The sequence below is a fragment of the Zophobas morio genome, unplaced genomic scaffold, assembly GCF_036711695.1.
Source record: "Zophobas morio isolate AGI-343-1 ecotype UQ-CSIRO unplaced genomic scaffold, CSIRO_AGI_Zmor_V1 ptg000014l, whole genome shotgun sequence".
NCBI lineage: Eukaryota > Metazoa > Arthropoda > Insecta > Coleoptera > Tenebrionidae > Zophobas > Zophobas morio.
The window spans coordinates 3748046-3771158 of NW_026972119.1; the positions used below are offsets into that span (position 1 = coordinate 3748046).

A 23113-nucleotide genomic window follows, 5' to 3' on the forward strand; every position below is an offset into this window, starting at 1 on the left:
GTTTTAGTAGGTTTTTGACATAATAATTCTGATAAAAGTTTTTTCGACTTTTTCGTGGCTTTGAAAGTGGAATCTTCGACTTTCGTCCCATTTCAAAATTTACTCTTTATATATTTCAGTGGTCACAACGAGTTCACTAACTACACTGAAGTAAATTTATGCAAAGATTAAATTTGTCACCGAAAAGATGTCGGAAGTAATAAATTATCCCATCGGTCCAAGAACGTTCGGTGGGTGTTATACCCCAATCCGAGAGAGACCGCAGCAAGAGACAGCAAATGGAACGAATAAAATAAAGCTTCAAACATGATCAGTTTTAAATCAAAATTATGAAGTTTTACAAATCGCGAATTTTTTATTTTTTTTTTGAAATATCATAGTAAACACTTCAAAGAATGTCCATGACTTACTTTAATGTGAATTTTATAACTATGGTCGGCACAGTCGGACCTAAGATTAGTGTGATTTTGAGCATATTTGCGATTTTATTAGAGCAAAACAGGTCATTTTTTCTCCAATTTTATAAGTTCCGGACACTAATAGCATATCAAAGATATTGTAAAAAAAAAATTGGGTTCAGTTTCCAACTAGTTGTCTAGTATTTGTGAAACAAAATCTACTGTAAATTCACTGAAAACTAAACGGATAACATCACCTTAAGAGAATAAAAATAATAGCTAAAAACAATGGTTATTTGGACGAGATCATAGATAATATGTTAAAAAAGAAAATTAAAAAAATCACATCAGCATTAATATATCTTTTAATTAAAGAAACCAATCAGTATAACATTATAACTCATTTTGGAAAACTTTCTATTAAAACTGCAAAAATATTGCAAAATGCAGGCTATAAAATTTCCTTCCGTACCAACAATTCTTTATATAAATTAATAAACAATAGTAAAGACAAGTCACCTAAGAAATCGAATTCTGGAGTTTACATGCTAAGTTGTAGTGACTGCCCGTTAGTATACATCGGACAAACAGGGAGAAAATTTGAGGAAAGGATAAAAGAACATAAATCAGCATTTGTCAATAAAAAATCAAATTCTACGTACGCGAACCACCTTATCCAAGAACAGCATAATTTCAACGACGAATTCAAAATTTTACACATAGAAAATAAAGGCGCAAAATTAAACGTGTTAGAATGTCTGGAAATAAATAGGTACAATAGATTAAATACACTAATGAACGACCAAACCGAAATAAACAAATCTCCCTTACTTAACATAAATTTGTAAACACTATTGTTAAATCAGGTATAAATTCAGGAATAGCTCTGTAAAAACCCCAGTTTCTCTTCTGCCTGAAGACGGTACTGTGTACCGAAACACGTGTAGCAGTAACTACAAATATATTATTTAAACTCTGAAAGTTTTTTCATTATTATAAAAATTAATATGGAGTTTAAACACGTATCAGCCTCATCATTACAAATAAATCTATAAAACTTCTATAAGATTTATAACACGATTTCTTAGTTTCTGACTAGTACCTACTGACATTTGTTACATGGACGAGCCGCATTTCACAGTCTCTCGTTTCCATCTGTTTGTTGTTTCTTGTTCGCCTGAAATTTAATTATACAGATAACCTAGAAAACTACCAAACAAATTAATGCTTTAACATTCCAGATATACAAAAAGCTAACCAAAATTTATCTAATTAAGTAATTATCCTTTCTACAATTCCATATCATTGAAAACTAGCACTAGCTCTAAGTGAATAGTTATAATGAAATGTACAGAGTGACATACTTCTTTAAACATAATTAAATCATTTATCTGTATCTTGAACTTTGCTCAGGTGGATTATACTAACAATAAACATTTTTATTTATTGCAGAAATTTAAACACAAACTTCTTAACAATATGTATCTTCTTTCATTCTGTTATGTGTCAGATTACATGTTTTTCTTTGACGCTTGCGACTATGCATATCGGCCTCCGCATTTGTGATGATGCCGAGGATCTACGAAAACAATGGCCAGTATGATTCGCTGGTTCAGAAAATCCTAATGCAGTAGCGATCTTCTTTCGAATCCTTCCAATTGTATTTATTCCTACCGGTTTCTGGGTACATTTACCTCCCCTGCAGTTAAAAAAGAAACTATCCTGCTTGATTTGACTGCGACGAAAATCCCTGTATTTTTGAAATAAATTCAAGCTACTTATTCCCTGAATATTTCCTCTCGTTATAACAAATTCCCGCATAATTTTAGTTTTTGAATTCCGTAAGGTGATCTTGATAAATTCTCTATCGTCTCTAACGTCTCGTGTGGTGAAATTTGTGATCTCCTCTCGTCACCAAGCACCAAAAACTCCGACTATCAAAACAAACTAAAAGTATAATAAATTTGAGATTGTTTTTATCAGTATGAGCTACAATTACCTTCATAAATAAGAAATTCTTATCCTTGATTTCCTTAAAAAGTTAATTTATCTATTCTTTGGAAAAATAAACTAATTTCTGTATTGGTAACCTTCTGATTTCCACATCGAGAAAGCCACAACCTGATGACACTAATATCAATATACTTCTTAGTCGACACCAACGTCCGCAAGAACCACCTTTTCAGAAACATCACCAATTTTCTTAACTTCCATCCATTCTTCAAAATAATTTGTACACTATCTCGTAACGCTTCTTAGATTTAGCAAGAATTAACGTATTGACAGCAAATTGAGCAGCCACTTCAATATCAGAACGCAAATTATCCTCTGAATTACTGATTTTTGCACATAAATTGCTTTCACTGAACACTTGAGAAAACGTGAACAAACCAATAACTGCGGTTATTAGGTAATGTAGCCGCCCTATTTTTTTTTTTTTCATAAACAATTTTAAAAATGAAAGTAGATAAAATGCTGTACAATATTTGTATTGTAATGTTTCTTTACGATACTTGATGGATTTTCCATCGCGCATTGTAAAATTCCATATTACGATACACATACTTACCTATCGCAAATAAGTAGGTATTATAGCATTCCAACATTCCAAACATTATGAAATATTAATGAATTCATTCATACATTCCATAAAGTTAATGACGACATCTTAAAAATGCAGTAGATTATTTTTTAATTATTATTACACTATTGTTTAATTGAAGGGGCAATTTATAATATTGCGTATATAGCATCGGCACATTAAAATAATACTATGTTGTAATTGTTACTGCTACAGCTTTTACATTTATAAATCACCCCTTTACTAAGAAAAATTGTGTGTAGTATATGCAACATTTTATCACAAAAACATATATTTCTGATTAACTAAAACAGCTGCAACAGTGTATTGGTGATCTAATAGAGCTGCAATACAACAAAAAATGATCGTTTATATGAACGTTATTTGTTCTTTGTCGCAACAAATTTGCTAGCTGGAAAATCTCCATAAATCGCAAGTAGTTTATGATAAAATTTTCGTTAAAACTGCTGTTCAGTTTTGATTTATGAATTTAATGAAAATTTTATAATAATCTTTTTTTTCAAACCGGACAACCCGCACAATAGAGTTGACTCTATTGAAGCGCCCAAAACAATTAACAATAATTTAGTGTGAATAACCCAAAAATCGTAGAAAAAATGTATCGACCAGTTCATTTCGCTTGCATGAATTAAACATTCATTTCATGCCGCAAAGTTTCAGATTTGTGTATGTATGTTGTAACCAAATTGGTTGTTTCAGTTATCCAGAACGTACACACACCAGAGAAATACATCGATCCGGCGATGATTGGGATTTTGGTCGCAATGTTTCTTATGTTTATTACCATTTGTGTTGTATTGCGGTTATTTAGCAGGTAAGGGCTTTGTATTAAATAGAATCGGGTTCGTGTCTTAAGGGTAGAGTTGGACAATCTAGATAAAGCTAATTTTTGAGAGGAATCAATACGGATTTGGATTTAGTGCTTTCCTAGAGGTTCGCGGTTGAGGAAAGGCTGCAGTAAAGTTTTTATCCGCATTGAGAAATCACCGGCAAGTCGAAATATTATAAATTCACCCTTTAAATTTTTATGGGTGAAATAATGAAAACGATAAAAAAAATATATTATGCACCCTTTTGTGTTTTTGCGTAAGCATGAAGGTGGTGCGGTGTTATCTAAGCGTGTGGAATTAAAAGTTGTGAGTGGATTTTCGCCAGCATTGCTCGTTTAGTACAATATTTACCTAGTTTTAAAATTCGAACGAAGGGACATTTTTACGTAGTCTGCCCATGAATTATTAACAAAATACTCAGCACTTTGTGTAAACAAAAATAACTGATGCGATTTTCAAACGCTTGGAAAATAAAACATTGAAAGACGTTTTCACTTTTTGTTTACTTATTTTTCCAACTTTGAGCTCTTATTTCTCTGTCGTCACTTGTTTATTTGTAATTGGAATAAACGGTCGAAATGTCTCCAGTAGGAGACGAGCCAATTTTCGGCATTTGTCTGACTTTGATAGAAGTCGTACTAATGGTATGAGAGCGGGAGATTTTTCATTTCTAGAGATATAGCGTTGCATGAATCGCAGCCAAACGACCATGACAGAATATTGGCAGAGAGGAGACAAAAAATATTAGTCTAAACAAAATTGTATTAAAAAGTATTATGGTAAAATGTGAAGTGTATTTGAAACTTAAAATATCTCAATATGGAAAGTTTACAGATTGCTGGATCGGTCCAGCAGGTGAACGGTCTAACCTCAAATCGATCAAATGCAGAAAAAGTGGGCGGCGCTTAGTCAGGGCGTCAAGAATAGTTTAACCATAATTTAAAATGAAAAACTTGTGATTCAAATTCATCTACAAAATTACCTGAGTTTGATAGAAGTATTCATACACAGTCAATATTAGAAAAAAAAAATTACAAACTTGATGTACACCTTGTTTGTTAATTAAGGTTTCTCATGAATTTAAGAATTTAAACATAAACGTCACACTTAGGTATCTCTTAAATTAAACTAATTAAGAGAGAAAAAATCAATTTTGAATTCGATTTTGAACAAGTTAAAAGATATATTATGATCACACATCATTTTTATGTTTTAAACGTGAAAAAGTACTTATTAGAACAAAATAGGAGCAAAATAACTTCAACTTGCCACAAAATAATAGCACTCATAGCAAAGTAGCCTGTTAAATTGGCTAATAACAACAACGTACAAGATAATCTTCCCACCTGTAATAAAGATGTAAAAATTTATACCTATGACGATAAATAAAATGCGAAACAAGTATGGTCTAACCCTCGAACACTTAGTTACATTTCAGAAACAAATATGATACTTTTGCGTGTTAGAGTCAAAGTTGAGACGCTATCCATGTAATTGAATATGTCGTGTTTGGTGTCAAGTTTGAAGCCTGCACAGTTGTTACATTGTTCCAGCTTGCTTTTTTGAAACTGGGTTATGGCAGCCAAACTTGGTTTTTAATTTACTTTAAGAATAAAACTTAAGAGACGCACTTTATTCTCTTACATGAATATTATGGATAAGCATCTACCTTACAAGTAGTAGGTAATCAGTTTCCGAAGATTTTAAATAAATATGTGACTTTGCATGATGTTGAATTGCCTATAACTTAGCAAACAAAGTGCACTTCTTTTCTTAAATTCTAGAATATGTTATTCTAATTGCATATGACTGCTTTCCAAACGTTTATTTTTTATTAACGCGACCGAAAAAATTATGTTACATCCTTCACATTGACTAAAAAGTAACTTGACACACAAGTTACTGGAAATCTAATTTTCATTACAAAACACCTTCATCCTGTGCAACCAATATTAAAACAAATCCTAAACAAACCTAAACAAATGTGGTAAAGTAATCAGAAATAAGGTATCTGATGTTCCTAATACTGAAAAATCACCTCAAGTGTAAGTTATTGGAACATATATCGTCGTGAGTTGTCTTTATCACTAGCAACTATTGCTCACCTAACAATCCTTAACTGCTAAAATATATCAATGAAACGATAGACTTACTTGAGTCACATTTACATAGGTAAAGGAAATACAACTGTGCTACTGTACCATAACATAACCCTTTTCATGTCCTCCACGATACATTCGTGTTTTTAACCTAACCTAACAAACTAGGGTTGCATATTTTATAAAGGTTAATAACTACATTGTTCCTTAAACTGCAATCCGTTCGGTTCCTATTAGTGCCAGTGGTAATATTTGGAAGAACTATCATTATAGCAGGAATAATGAAAAAAAAATAGGCTTGAATTATTTGAAATAAATACGTAGGTAGTAAAAAATAAACCAAATTCTAAAACAACAATTTCGCCAAAAACGTAAAATTGATTAAAAAAAAGGTAAACATCGTTTATAACTAAATAAAAAGATCTTTAATTTTAGTTTATGTAGCAAATTAACATCTGGAGCATTATGTTCCAGATATTGTCATCTACATAAATTTATAAAAATATCCAAAAATCGTCACTGGTGACATTTTTTTCAATTACATTTTTATTTAAAGAAATAATACACTTACTAATTAATTTATTGACGAAATTTCAGCTTTCAGGTTCTGAAACATAATTTGCCAAAAAAATTTAAACTTTAGTGTGGCTTAGCCACAGTATAATTTAGGACAAAGTTTTAGAAAGGACAATGCATTAATAAACTCAAGCTGTTGAAATCATTTCGTAAACGGTAACCTTGTTTTTGGAAAGCATTTAAAAAAAAACATGCTGATGTGAGTGGTTACAATATATTTTTTTAAAAACTTAGAACTTTGGTGATCTAAATCCTTTTATGCCAAAATTCGATAGAAGTATCTAGAACTCAATTGAATTTAAAATCAGAGGCAAGATCCTATGTTGTGTGAATAAGGCAGTGGTTAACCAATAATAATAATAAAATGCATGTATAAACTTACGACTTTCAATGTTATCAGAGATATTTCAGTTCCTGATTATCAATACTTATTTAATATATGGTTATCTTCCGTGTATTTTAATAGGGAGTAAACAGCTCAACCACCCCAAAAACTTTTTTTAGTTATCAAGAAAAATATTACATCAAGGCGTGGTGTTCAAACATTGCAAGAACGTGTATCATAAGAAGGGTCACCAGACCTATGTCCACATCGAAACTGTGAGACAAATCAACGCTGTTTATATTTTGATGACACCAACACCATCCCCTAGGGGATCTCATCCACTACATACAAGGTGCCCAAGGGCCACCCCACATATAATGTGTTTCCAAAAGGTTACATCCACAAGGGTCGCTACGAAGGATAACAATTCACAGGGATTACTCGGTGTAGGAATAAAAGATCAATTAATTTTTTTATGACAACGATTTCACACTTACTTTGTTATTTATTTTAAAACATATTATCCTTCATCTAAAAGTATATTTTCCATCAAATTTTATTTTTGGAGCTGTTTTAAAAACCGAAACTAGCATGTCTTTTTAACATGAGTGACACACGAATGTTTTTTATTTATAATATTTTTCATGCCATAAAAGCAAGAACTATTTATTGAAGTTCAAAACGTTGTTATTAACCGGTTTACTAGTCTTATCAAATATAATCACTAAATTGGTAAAGTAAATAATTGCTTTCTAAAAATTATAGAGCAAGATAGAATGAATGATTTAAACACCTGTGTAATTTTAACGATTAATAATTTGTTATTTCTGGCTAGGGTATAGTGTTCTGTTTATCGATTTCTGTAGTTAGTGCAATCACGAAACTTATAAAACAAAAGGGGAAAAGCTTCACACGAAAGGAAAAATTGCGTACAGTAGTAGTTGTCCCTATACGACAGCTAATAACGAAATGACTAGTCATAACATAACATTTTTTATCAAAACATTATGATATATTGCTGTTTCATACACATTATCATTTTTACCTTAACAACATTTCCGAACAACCCCTCCAAATTACACCCTGACATCGAATATTTCAATTAGTCTACATTATCAGTTTTTCATTGTACACAACTCCGAACCTGTCCGTCACAAAACATCACAATCGACATATTGGCAAACTGTATATTGTTCCCTTCTCTATCAAATTTCCCCTGAAAACATGTATCATTCATATTTCACGAAATTTCCTGCCTCTACCATTTGGCGATCTTGAGGTTCAGTAACCACATTTTCGCACCCTTGAACCTGAAAGCCGATTTAAACATTTTGTGGTATTGCGTTACCACACAATCTGATAAAACTTTGCTTTTGCTGCGTTTGCTTCAAACCGATAGAGAGAAGCAGAAATGGTGAAAGCAAACTATCGTTTTATCGCATGTTGACACTGAGAAATTATTAATTATGTCAATCAATATTTGAGGGTGCATAGAGTTGGGGCTATTGTTGACCTTCTGCAATGGTTTATGATTGATTTGTCATTTTATGTTGTAAGTAAGTGTCGGCGTGAGGATAAGTGGAAATTGGGTTAGAGGAGGTAGAATAACATTAAAAATTTATGATGACGTGTTTGTCAAATACATGAGCATTATATGAAACTAAAACCTGTCACAACTCACAAGTAAAATTTGAAATTGTGAGTTATGATCAATGTACTATTGAAAAGTAATGAATCAATATTTCACCCTTTTTTTATAAATATTTTATTTTCATAACTTTAATGTCGACCTGTCAATGTATTTAAAACTCAGTACTAAAAAAATGTATCTTTGTGTACCTAGTGGTAATTCGTTTTCGATGTATAGCACATCTACACTAAATTTAAACGCCACTGTTTTCTCCCCTAATAATTTTGTAACAAAATCGTAAACATTTGAAGTTTCATTCCATTGACAATAAAGGTTATCAGATTTCCAAAAATGTTTGTCAGATTTTCGTAAAATTATAATCATTTTGTTTGCAATCTTCAAACTTTAGAATTCCACGTCATATGTTGTTAAGGATGCACAAAATTGAAATATTGATTCGACAGTAAAGTCATTAGTTAAAACATGGATTATTATTTGTTTAGGTAGAGTCGAGAGAAAGATAAAATAAAAAGAACAAATAATGTATTACATTTTTGCTTTTCAAATATTTATTTTCAGTTTAAACTTCAACTATTTCAGCAACTTAAAATAAACCGCATTTAATCATTTTAATGAAATTGAAATTCTTTTATAGATATTGTAGTAGACATTTTTTGGGGGCGAATTTTAATTAAGGAAAAATAAATTTTCTTTTTTTCCACATTTTCACAAATTTTAAAATTCACATAAACTACAGAAGTGCTTTAAACATTTTAAGTTTCGTGTTCAAAAACAGTTCGCCTTCCGGCAAAAACAGTTTTCAAAAAATCATATTTTTATGAATTCCTGTATTCATAGTAAGTAATTATATATTTTTTATCTTACATTGTTACAATTTCTGGTTATTTTCGATAAATTTAACAATATTTAAATAAGTGTAGGTATTTTAAATTTCGTCCCACTAAATTGAAAACAGAAATAAAATTTAACAAGCAGAAATTAGAAAAACGGTTAAATAATAATTATACAGACATAAAAAGAAAACGAAGAAATTAGAAGCAAACTGATTAAGTAAATATAAGACTTTTTAAAATTACAAAAAAAAGTACAAGCATACAAGTCTTACTATAAATTAAAAAAAAAACAAAGAGTCGAGTTATTTGTTCCTTAAAAAGGTAATATTTTAAACCGCCTTTTCATCTTTTGAATTTGTTTCTCTTATCTTTATGAATAATTTTATATACAAGTCCTCCATCTCATTTGATCTATTAAGATTACTTAACTGGAAATTTTGGTAAATAATACTTATTCTAAGACGTTACAAAATGTAGAGTTTCATATAAAGGGAAGACATTTTTTGCATTCTAAAATTGGAACTACTCCCTTTTTTAAATATTTTTAAACGATAAGGCGAAATCAAAACGCTACAACTGAGTTCAAAATATTCCAAAACAGACTTTACTTTCTAGGTTTTGTTTCCTAAATTGTGTATAGTCGTACCTCATAAAAACAAAATTTTCTATTTCTTTGAGTAGGTGGACATATGTTTGTATAAGTATATGGAATAATTTGTATAAAGAAGAAACAGTAACGTTATTAAAAGTAGTATTTTAACTCCAATAATAACCACATGTGTAAATAAATCACAAAAATGTATACGTCAACACAAAAAACAAAGTATAGAAAATATTATATTGAATCAAATTTTGTTATAACATAACAAATTAACATTTTTTATTTTTTAACTACCTTACCATATTTAAAGCTAAAACGCGTGCAACAGTCATATATATATACGACGAAAATTCTCATTCTGTTACAAATACCATTTGAAAACTACGTGTTTCTTTTGATCAAAATGGGCTCGGTTCTTGACGCGAAGACTCCTTTGCGTGCTGATGTTCGTTCAGCCGAAAATATTGTTAGAGTAAGGGAAAATGTGCCGAAAACCTACGAACTTCAATTCGTCACCGTTTGCAACATGTGGGAATTCCAGAAGCTCCATGTCATGAATATCTTGGTTTACATACAACATCCAGTTGATTCAAGAATTAAAACCTCCAGACCCTATGTTTGCTGGCTGAATCTTAGAACAAACTGCAGTTGATGGTGAATTTCTTTGTAAAATTATATTAAGCGGCACAACCCATTATCACCTCGATGATTATGTTAATAAACAAAATTGTCTATTTAGGGTCACCAAAACACAAAAGTGACTGAAGAAATACGGTTTGGTATAGTTTTTAGTGTAACGGTGTTATTTATTGTACCATATATATTTTTGTAACAAAGTGGCGAGTGCTACCGAAACACGATAATAAACTTTTTAAGACTTGAACTTGGAGATATGAATCTGGATAATGTGTTTTTCCAACAAGGGGGCGCTACGTGTTACACAGCGTGAGAAACAATAACTTTTTTTAAAAAGATATTTTCTTAAGTGGATCATCCTCGGAAAGTAACATCCAGTGCCTTTAAAATCTTATGATTTGACGACTCTAGAATTTTTCCTTTGAAGTTCCGTGAAAGGTAGAGCGTATGCAATCGATCGATCAGCGAAAAGCTAATATTCATGTAGTTATTACCGAAACCGACCCGCAGTTGCTGAAAAGGTTGTAACAATATTTGTGAAATATTGGGTCTTATTACATTTAAAATATAATGTCAGTGTCTTTAATTACCCTTATATAAATAAATAAATATTTTGTTTTTCTCTGAAAACAACAAACCTCTAAGTGCTTAATGGGATATCCTTTACATGTACTATAAAATACTTTTTTGCTACCTACAAATATTCACAACAAAGAATGTAAGTGCTTTCAATAAATAAATAAAGATCACCTAAACCTGGTATTTTTTTTTAATAAATATTTTGCTATAATTTTATCAATAACATTATTTGTATAACATATTGAGCATCAGTCAATAATTTTTTCGTTTTAAATAAAGAAAATATTTAAATTTGAACAAACGATATTACCAGACAAAATACATAAGTGCATATTCATAACAAAAAAAGTTTCTTAATATAAGATCACTAAAAATAGTAAAAGTATGTACCTATATTTTTAATATAGGTAAGTTTATTTTATTTTTAAAGAAATCTAAAACTAAAAAGCTATAAAGCAAGGAAATATTTTGCAAATAAATTTTTTCGTCGTTTATATTGGATGTTCATTTGAAAAAGTCATCAAGTTGACCCTGATTGTTTTGTAAACATTGCGAACTATGTCTATAATAAACCTAAAAGACCCCACAAACAACTTTCCAAAGAAAAAGAACAAAATCGTCACGACTTGGGCAAATAAAAGAATAATTTTAGAAAAAAAAGAAAAAATTCTTAAAATACACAACGCGGTAACACCAGCGGTATATGGACTACTAAAAATGCACAAAGGCAACAAGATCAAGTAGAGCAGAAATTTAAAAAATCACACGGTATTTCGTTAATAAGGAAATAATTCACAAGTTCTAAGGCCATATACAGATAGTTACTTCACAATTTTCACATAAATATTCCTTTCCCATTAATTCAGATATTTGGTATAATCCAATTAAGCTCTCTGGATTAGCTTTGAACTACGTTTCAATTTCGGTAGCACAGTAAGTCTTAAATGACAACATAAAGCTCACATCTAAAGGCTGCAATCTGCGTACAGAGTGTGTAAATAGCACAGAATCTTGTACAATTTTATGACAATACCGAAATAAAGTTTTCGTGAGTGAGAATAATGTACAACCAAAATTAGAAGAACCTATGTAGAAAAAATATATCAAATTAAGTTTACTTTTTCGCGAAACTTGTGTTTCTCCATTTATTTGAAAAACTTGGAATATTTTTCCCAATAATTTAAATTATTAAACAGAAAATGTGTTTAGTAGTACGACAAAAATAACCTTACCCAATAAGAGACTACCCGGTAATATGTGAGTTTCCTTTAGTTATTTCGGTGATAACTAAGAAACTTCCTCGTACTATTAGTTTAAAACTTGCGATAAATGTAGTAAATTATATGATTTATTCTTTTTGTTGTAGTAGTATTGTTGTTACCCCAAAATAAATACGTACCTATTAGTTATTTGTATCACAAGACCAAAGACTAAGTTTTTGCGAATACGAGCGAGTTTGCCAACCCGAGCGTTAGCGAGGCCACAAAAAATGGGTCTTTGCAAAAGCAGTTTCTGGCAGAGTGATGCACAGTATTTTTTGGCCCACGTAAAAGTATTGTTTATTAAGAATTTAATAATTTTATATTTCTGGACATAACAGAGTCACAGTAAGAATCGAAAGTGTCAGTCACTGCGCACTTTTCTTTGCATAGAGACCAATGAAATTGTTAGGCGGCATTTTCCACGGTCTAGACAGCGTATTTCCAGACTCGACAACAAAATAATATTTAGAAAATGGTGGCCCAAGGCAAATAGTATTTCATCTAAAAATGTTTGTTGTTTTTAATCACAATCCATAAAAATTTTACTCACTTTATGCGCTAAAGCGCGAAATCTTGTAGTGTGAAAATGTGTTGCCCTCTAAATATGTAAATATGAATGAAGTTGGTGGCAACATGTTTAGAAAGAGACGGAGTCGGAGAGAAATTTAAATAACAGAACTAATATAGAGTGAGGATAAGAAAGCGATATTCCTGCGCATGGAAGTATAACAAATAAGGAAGATTGAATAGGATCTAAACGCAAAAAATATAAAATGCACTCAAGGCGAAAAATGAACTATTATTATGACTACCAAGAGAAAAAAAAAGCGAACGAGCGCCTAATATATTTTTTACTCATGCGACCTCATTTTTTTCTTAACGTTAAATAAAAGTTTACTTAAAAATGTGTAAAGTATTTTAAATGTAACTTCAACAAATCAAAATATTAATTATTATTGTTACCCTTTTTAGTTAATTTATTAACATTTCACTTGCAAAAGTTCACTTAGATGCCTTGGAAATTTAAAGAGTGACTTCAGCATGATTTTTAACTTTGAATTAAATTTTACGTCAATTTATTCATCAATCATCAGTCTGGCTGTAACTTTAACAACTGCTACATAAAACGTTCCCTATAATAACCTTGCTTTTCTAAAATCTACCGACACTAGCAACATAACCTCACAAAATATTTTGTGCAATTTATTTATTGCGTTTAAATTATCCTATAATAATCATCGCACTGGTTAAAACAATTCGAGTTTGACGGGCCCCCAGGACGTGTTACGATGCTGCCAATGAAGGTGTTGAGGAAGACGAACTGCTCGAAGGGCTTCATCTCGGACTTCTTGGATACGGCCTGGATGTAGTCAACGATAGCTCGTTCGACGGGGTCGCACACTATTACCGGGAGAGATTCATGTGTTGCATCCAGCACCAATAAATTTATCAATTTGTTTAATTTGTCCTACAAATAATTTTCACTCTGGATAAAATAATTCAAATTGGGTCGTTCAGTGATTTCTGAGTGAAAATCAAGGAATCATTTCTAAATTCAATTTGACATTTACCTATAGTTTCCATGGCTAATTCAAAGACGCGATCGTCGAACTAAGACGGAACGTTTCGCGACAAATCGAATCGACCGGTAATTTCAAAATACGATACTGTGAATGGGCGCGATGCAATGATTGGAAAAAGTGGCCATTTTTTTTTTTAAACTTTACCTCCATAAATACCTACATCACTCAATAATATCTTTAAAGTGATCTCGGGAGATTATTATCGAATAAAAACCAATTCCCCGTGTTGACTCTTTATGTCCAAACTAAAAAAACTACAATAAAAGTTACTACATTACTATCTATTTCTGACTCATGTACAAATCAATTCTAGAAAAGTGATTAATTTTTGACTGTGACAATAAAACGGAAATCCTATGTTTACAAGTAGTCATCGGAAAAACAAACAGAAACATCGACCAATTCAGTACAAAACCCATAATGATAAATAAAACAATGTGTAATAAAACACTATAAGCACATAGCACCCAATTGAAAAATCATTGTTTAGTTTTTACACAACATGTTTACTGCCTTATTTATAAGGTGTAATAATTGATTGCGCTAAATATAATTACCCCGATTTAAACTTCTACAATAGAAATATAAAATAGTCCCATATTTTTAATTTGCTTGTGATCAATTTATTGTTTCAAAAGTTGGTCTTGCAAGCGAAAACATGCTTACAAAATTTGACGGCGGAGTAGGAAATGTTCAACAAGGGAGAAATATTCTATCTACATTTCTATAATTACATTGTTCCAACAAGTTAGTGTGGGGGAAAGCAGACATCAACTTTTTCTTCCCAATTAGGTTTAGACCATGAAGCTTGAAATGTATCTACTTAGTTAAATTTGTAAAACCATAAAAATAAGAGCAAACTTTTATTCGCAACATTCGGGTTTGGATAACAGGTGGGAAGCGGCAGCTGGAAGCTAATCCTTTAATTTGCATTTTCCTGAAAAATATTAACTGCTGGCTATTATTAGAAAACTAGAGCCTCATGAAACATTTGCAAATTTTCTCTACCATATAACCACAGCGATTATCGACCAAAGCGGAATTACTCTGGTTAGCTGACATGAACCATAACAAATTACTTCCAGGTTTCATAATCAATCACGGAAGAATGGTAATCTGTACATGTACAGTACTTATACGTTTCATTTGTCGATAATTTGTCATCTTGACACTAAATTAATAGGCTTAAATTCAGAAAGGTTTTTCCGTGTATTAATTGAAATGTGATTCGACTGTATCATATCACAGGAAACATGTATCACGGGGATTAAGTTCGTAATTAACTAAAAATCGAACGATTTCACGGAATTAAACGAAACAACTCAAACAAGGAAATTTGATAAAGTTTGTTTTATCGAAAGTTATAACCATAATGGAAACTGTCCATTAAGGAAACGTATCGGCGTTATGTTCTATATATTATGCAACACGGATACACCGTATCATTACATATTTCATCGTTGTTTAGATTAATAAAGAGATGAATTTTTTTCGTACCTTACATATAAATATACTTTGCAAACACGTGCACATTCTGCATGTTATTAAAATTTTAATTTCATCAGGGCACGATGGAGGGAAAATAGAACAATATTCAACACTCCCAACCCAAGGCTAATGAACGTATCATTACTCAGAGAAAATAAGCTTCTACATACAGATAGAAGAGGATCACGAAGCAGCGCCAGGGGACCCAGCAGGCAGCCAAGTATGGCATCTCTAAGAGCTCACTCCCCAAACTCTCAAGGTATCTTCTTGCCTTTCTTTCTTTCTTTCTTCTTTATAATAAAACATGTAACTAAATATGATTATTGATCTTAATTCTAGTTTCAACACAATTCGAATGGGTTTTTTAACCTGACACTTCACAGTTAATAAATTTTACTCAAAACCCTAGGGTCAAACGTTTGTTTAGTTCTGATTTAGTCTGACCTAATGAAATGCAATAATGAAACTCAATATTGATAATAACCGGAACTACTAATTAACAACTGCCAATATCAACACATGGTTGAACTTAACGAGAAATTAACGAGTTAGCAAAGTGGAAATATTACTATAAAAGTACCCAGACCTAATTCCTTGTCTATTATATCTACACAAAACTATCATTACGTATATACGTTTTCCCTTTTTTCAGTGTCACTGGAATGGGATTATTCTGTGAATGAGAGACTACAATACAGAAAATAGATCAAATAAATCAGTAGTGTGTACAAATTTAGTTTAACTAAAAATTAATACAATTTTTTAATACAAACGTAAAAACAAGACACAAATTTAGAGTGACATAAATAACATAAAATCTTGTATAATAACATATAAAACTCAGAAATTATTAAGATAAATACTTATTTGAGAAGAACAAGAAAACCCTGGACCCGCTCAATATTATTTTCTCTTGTTTCTGTTATCTATTGTTTGTTTAAATTAAAAACTTTTTCGAATTTATATTATCATTTACATTTAAAACTGCTTGGTCTGAGTGTCAAAAGCAATAACTAAACATTTTGAAAATCAGTTTTAAGAAAATCAGTGCTAGCAATTTTTTTTTTTTAATAACTGGACTGTTATATTCTTCACGTACCTGAACTTAATAAATAATGTATTATATTCACGACCTTTTTGAGACTTTACTTAGCCATAGTTTTTTTTTCTTTTTATTGGCAATAATGACTGATTGACGTGGTTTTGTTAATGTCTCCTCGGGCACGAACCTATCTTTCATAGATGGAACACTTTTTCAAAATTGGGTAGTTAATTAACGCGTTCCGCTTTGACCACGTTGCAATGAAAATGTGTGGTGGAAATGGACAATACACCATACCATTCGATGCAATTACATAAACCACCCACATTTTCTAGCAGATAAAGTCAAATGCAAGAATGAGTGGGTAATTACAGCATTGAATTTGTTCAACATATTTTGAAAAAACAACTGCGAGATCTAATTCAACCTTTTTGCATGATCGGAGAAAACGACCATTGGCAGACGAGACATTACAAAAAAAATGATCATGAGATCCTTAGATTACTCGCATATATCAATACAACCCTATTGAAATGTCGTGGGGGTTTTGTAAATCCTACTTCAACAAGCACTTAATTTTTCGGCCTTGATCCAAAAATAAGGTTAAGAAATTATGGCTTGAAACTCTTTCCATATGTATTCCAGAGAAATTTTGGTAAACATTGTACAGAATTTATTTCGTTGACTGAAATAAATACAGGGGAAATTTGACTTTTAAGAACATACCTCCGTTCGGTACTTCATTCGAGGTGTCTGATTCAGAATCAGTAATAAAATTGATGATAATGACGGGTCAGATTTGTTCAATAAAATAATGGATACTAAATTTGAATAATATGTAAAATTAAATTATTAGTAAGTGAAAAAGAAACTATAACTCTTAATATTATACTTAAATCCATCTTGCCAGAAGATAGCCGTTTCTTCTGAATTAAAGTATAACAGGTAAGAGTTAATTTTAAATGGTTGATTTACTATCCGGAAAACAAATTAGGCTTGCAGAACACCCATGAAGAAAAAACTGCATGATTCCTGTGAAAATACACCAGAAAATTATGGAACAGTTTGTAAATTTCTACAACTTTTAGTCAACAAAATTGGGCAAATTTTACTTTATTTAGAACTTAATTTGTTTTTTCTTTTGGGAGGCAATAATAACCAAGTTACTAGATTTCCATGGGCTATTCTGATATAAAAAGATCATGAATGCATTATACTATAGATATGGTCACGTATATGCCAACATTTTACATTTTAACATTTATAAAACCAAATTATTGAAATAGTTAATAGTTGAAGACTGGCAAGACAGTTCTTTTAAATTTATATTATATAGTAAATAAAAAATATATATATTGATTAAATATTCTTCTCCACTCCTGTCTGTTTAATGCTCTATCTTCCCAGTAGTAAATAAAATATACATAATAATAACAAATTCTGTATATTTATTGAAGTGCATAATGTATTTCATAATTTAAAAGAAATCAGCTAAACAACTGGAATGTGATGAAACTTCATTTGATTATGAGGAAACCATAGAATAAAAAAAAATTAAGAGGAACCGGAAAAACTGATATAAATTAAAGAAAAATGTATGAATAAGTTCAAAAAACCAGCCGCCTAGTCTTATATACAAAAAATGTCATTTATCTTTAAAATTCCTCGATTTCGTTTTGGTTCATTTGATATCCTCTCACTGCTCTTGACCTCTTCGAGAACATATTGAATCCCTCCAAGTTGTATACTCATTTCTCTGCAGTTTTCTTTGAGCGAATAAACAAATATATTTGTCAACTTATATGGTTATCAAGGACGCGAAACTTAATTATTATTATAATGAAAAACAGTCTTTGGTATTTTCAGATTACACAAACACTAAAACTTTTAGGATAATCGGAGGAAGCGGGAACACAAGTCGCTACATTACATTTTCATCACTTAAAAATATTGGCGAAATATAAGAAAACTAACAATTTCTAGATTTAATTGTCCTGTATAAGTAAATTAAACTGTCTTGAATTTTGAAAACGCAAATATCCTATGGTGTCTTATTATCAAATTCATAGAAAGATCGTCTAAACAAGTTAATATAAAACGCTGCTTTAATTATGAAGGTATGATTTCTTCGTTCACTACGTATTTTTTGTTACCTAGTATAAGGTTAAAACTTCTACTAAATCTGCTAGACACTGTATTCTTTACGTAACTATACAAAACTACAGAACCACTCACTTTTTGCTAGAAGACGAAGCTTGCAACATGCAGTGAAGTCACAATTCGTAAACGAAAAATGAATAGAGGAAATTGTCATGTAGCATCCCCTTAACTTGAATGGTCTAAAATTATTAGTGCTCTGGAATACTAGACAAGCTTTGAAATGTTCTGTACTGACAAGATCAACGGTAGTCAACGCTACAGTCTGCAGCTTTTCATTGTGTGGTCTAGCCTTTCATCTTAGAAACTCTGTAGCGATATAATAAACGCACCGTGACGTTCCTCTCGTATAGATGGTGTGACGCCAGTGATGGCAGGTATAATTCAGCGTCCAACAGGGCTCTTGTCCGGGAAGTAGCTGTTTCCACCCACTGGTTGATTCGATTAAGGTTTGCGACAAAAATGTAAACCAGTAAGTCACTACCAAAACCCCTTCTTACATCTCACTAATAAAATTAGGAAGGTAAAAAAAATGTTATCTATAAACGTAAACACGCATGAATTTTTCTGATCACCGCATATTTTAATTTTCACAACTTTTTTATTCTCTATTAATTATATTCGATATTTTTAAGATGGTGAAAGGCGGAGTTATACTTATGTATTCTCGTGTAATGACTACTCATAAAAACACTACTTCCATTACATATGTAACTATAATAATTAATTATAAACTAAATATACTTATTTAAAAAATAAAGAAATACTCTTTTACAAATTAAAAAAACCTTCCTTGCGTGTTATTTTTTAGGTGACAGTGGTAGTTCTTTTTATCGAATGTTATCTATACACAATATATATTAACACTTAATTTAAATAATGACAATGAAAGGAGGCAACCTAAAATTAATTGTCATTCATTTATTACTATATTTCCACAATAGATCAGCACGAATCAAATGTAAACCACATGGAATCAGATTTACTGAATACGAAAAGAGCTGACGTTAAATTGACTATTTCTACTTCAATTAATAACGCTTTTTGTAATTAGGTATAGAAGTAACTATCGACAGAGTTTATGAGAACTGTTTATTAACTACAGTGTCTGATAAAAGACCCCACCCCAAATAACTTTTTAATCTTCGTAACGAATAAAAATGCCATATGATCAAAAAAATCCGCTAGTAGGCCATGAAATTTATTTTTATGGGCACCTTACACAGTCAGTCGGAACGACAGTCTGATTGAATCAATCAGATTGACATTCCTTCAGTCACATTCATCAATTCATTAATTAATCTTGCGCTTACACGATCAATCAGATTGTCGATCCTTGTGAAACTGTCAAACTGATTGACCGTCTTGAGTGCATTGCAGTTATTTGACACCTATTTCAGTGTAACTGACAAATCGAACAAAAAACGCATCTGTGTTGCTAATATCATCATTTTAAAAATAAAGCTCATGGCTTACTAGAAGATTTTTTTCGATCATTAAAGAAAAATAAAACAAAATAATGTTATAAACTGTGAGTACAATTTCGTAACTATGTAGTATTTAATAACAGATTCAAGTTAAAATACCTGATGACTATTAATGGAAGTAATTTTTGAGTAGGAAATTCTGAATTATCGGCCGCATGTCAATTCACAGTTATGAATTTGCTACTCAATTGGTAGCCAAAACCTGACAAAAAAATTACAAACATTAATAGTCACTCGTTACTTAAACTACTGTTTAATGAAAATCACATGGTTATATAACTTATATATGTCTAAAGACAAAAAATAATTTCCAAGCTTAAAAAAGTATTGTATACATAAAACTTCGGAAAAAATTATTTTTTAATAATATTTTCACTTGTGCTTAAACAAGACGTATATTTTATTCCTTAGATTTTTCTTAATATGTAGAAAATTTAATTCATTTTTCCGAAGATGTGCAAACATAAACCCCTAATCTAACTCTACATAAAACTACTGTGTACCTTATCTAGTCTGTTAAACCATTAATCTGTTAGAATAATTTGTTTAATGCTTCTGGGACAAAACAGAAGGTTACTAATTTTACCTCTATTTTCGCACATTGCACCAACCATCCGCTTTCGCAATTTTCTGCATCTTCAAATCGTTTGTTGTCAGTTTGCAAAGTTGTTGTTGTAGAAGTAGACCACCATCCTTTGCTGCACTGGCCCACGCAATCATTGTGACCCTACGACAGGGCGTTTGTTTCTAGGATCACGAAGAGGATCTCGAGGAAGCAGCAACGCATCAGCGACATCTAATCGTTCGAACAAAAGTCCTCCCCAAGCTCCCAATATGAGTTCGGCGACGACGCCCATGTTGGAGAGCGTCACCGTCGAGGTGCAGGAGCCAAAGGCGTAATTACGGCAGCTTCAGCGCAAATGCTCTTTTCACGTTCACCCAGTGTATGTTTTAAGTATTCGAACATACCACAGGATGTCTACGTATTTTGAAAATCTACAATCTCTTTACTTACTTCGGTAGTAATAGTGATGTTAGGGACCAGGAAAGGTTAAATATTTGTCCATTCATCACGTTCAATTCACTAGAGTCAAGTTATTTGTAAGATATTCTGTAAATTTTTCTTCATTCTTCATTTGCTAGTTCACAAGGAAATCGTACAAAATGATCTAAAAAAAAGCACAGGTTTCTGAAACGTTATGAAGCACATAGATATTTACATATAGAGAGTATATAGAGTTAAGGTTACTGATGATATCTAAAACTTATCTGCTTTACTTAATTTTACTAAATTAAGTTTGGTGGTACAAAAAATACTGGGAATATTTTGTGATACTACCAAAATCAAGCTGTGATTGTATGTTAGTAGCTTTTAGGGACTGCTCTTGACAAAAAGTAGTGGGAAAACTTTTTGCCACTTGCAGCCTACTGTCATCGAAATGTAGTTAAACATCCCTGTACAGTTTAAAGCAAACATACAGTACAGTTCATGCTCATTGATAAAATATACCTCTATTAGGTTTCTCTTCTAAATCAAAATATAGATTTTGTTATCTAAGGATGTAGAATAGATTTCAATCTTAGATGTGGGAAATTGCGTTGTAATCATAGTTTTAAGAATTATTCATTGATAATATATCGAATATTACACACGAGCTTAGCTCTGCTTGCTTTATAATATACGAGTTGAATTATTATAAACTAATGTATATTAAAGCATTTTTATCAATCTATTATAGCTTATATCTTTATACTCTTGTACTGTAAACTGTATTTTCACAACTATATCCTATACTTGCCAATACTTTTAATAAAATGCTATTAAAGATTTTTGTCCTGCTTTTTACTACTCCTATATTTTATTACCACAACAGAATTAAACTGAAAAAATGAATTAAATTAATTACGACGTTTTCTTCATGTGGGTTGAGTGAATACAATTTCCTTTGTTCTAGATTTATTTGGTCTTCAGTCTTCGTATGTGCAAAATCACACAAAAGTGTTTTGAAAACTCTGTCGTTGTTCCTTAAATTTTATAGAGACTTTAAAAACTTAAGATTTATTTTGGTATTTTTTTTATATTCACCGTTACTGGTCTTTAAGATAGAAGGTTATTTTTTTTAATACCAAACAAATATTTAATTAAACACACTGACATAGTTCTGCAAAATATATACAAGTGAAATAAAAACACACTTGAATACTACAGTAAAGTTTTTACTCTTGATTCCCAATTTTCCACCTTTAAAATTATATGTTCTACCAGTGTACGTTCTAGATCACACAATCTACATAATCCTCTTCTTTATTGAGTAAAAGTTTTATTTTCCGTAAGTCAGCTTGTAAATCTTTCATTCAAAGTTTTCCCTTCTTATACGTTTTCTTTCTAGATAATTGACAGCTGTGTTTAATATCAACTAGGTTACAGTTCTTTACGCACACAATTTCTTTATAAAAATTAAATATAAATTTAAATCCCTGTTTCAGCTTTTGGTATTCTATTTTTGTCTAATTGTTTTACTATTTAACAACATAATCTTTACGGTACAATAATATTTTTTCTCACTGTAATATCCTTGCATTATGTTTCATTCTTCTTTATCTTCCAACATGTCGTATCTACTTTATGGATGTTTTGGCAGAAACCCTTACTTTTTTTTTTCGCTAGATAACCTAACGGTGCTCGGTTTAAAGCGATTTCAGATGCTTTTACTACATTTGCTCGATCTTCTAGTGTTCATTCTATTGGCATATCTTGACATCAACACACTCTTAACGAAACTATAAAACGGCCCAATCGCTTTCACACATCAAGTTTTTTTTCTCTTATACCTCACTGTAGTTCGATTTCTGAATACTTAAAAACAAGTTAATTTAGATCTGGCTTCTAATATTACTTCAGACTTTTGAAAACTCTCGTACAAAATATGTACCTTAAATACAAGCAGCGTTATTTATTACGAT

General features: G+C 31.1%; 1 protein-coding gene and 1 long non-coding RNA gene across 7 annotated transcripts in view; one reads left to right on the plus strand and one right to left on the minus strand.

Moving 5' to 3' along the window:
* The window catches only part of LOC135129206 (uncharacterized), a 122215-nt gene extending 100686 nt beyond the window's left edge, over positions 1-21529 (plus strand). The window contains exons 4-6 of one of the 6 annotated variants that reach the window (XM_064056333.1): positions 3700-3814; positions 15541-15722; positions 20886-21529. In XM_064056333.1, the coding sequence (XP_063912403.1) occupies positions 3700-3814; positions 15541-15722; positions 20886-21049 (461 nt within the window). In that variant the 3' untranslated portion in view covers positions 21050-21529. Of the gene's footprint in view, positions 1-3699; positions 3815-15540; positions 15723-20685; positions 20723-20827 lie in introns of those variants that run through there. The other 5 variants (XM_064056334.1, XM_064056335.1, XM_064056336.1 and 2 more) reach the window with 5 other exon arrangements.
* On the minus strand, positions 13585-14319 carry LOC135129007 (uncharacterized). Its single transcript, XR_010280490.1, has 2 exons — positions 13964-14319; positions 13585-13860 (listed from the first exon to the last, which is right to left on the minus strand). It is a non-coding gene; the product is annotated as an uncharacterized LOC135129007 (long non-coding RNA).
* Positions 21530-23113: the final 1584 nt, after the last annotated feature.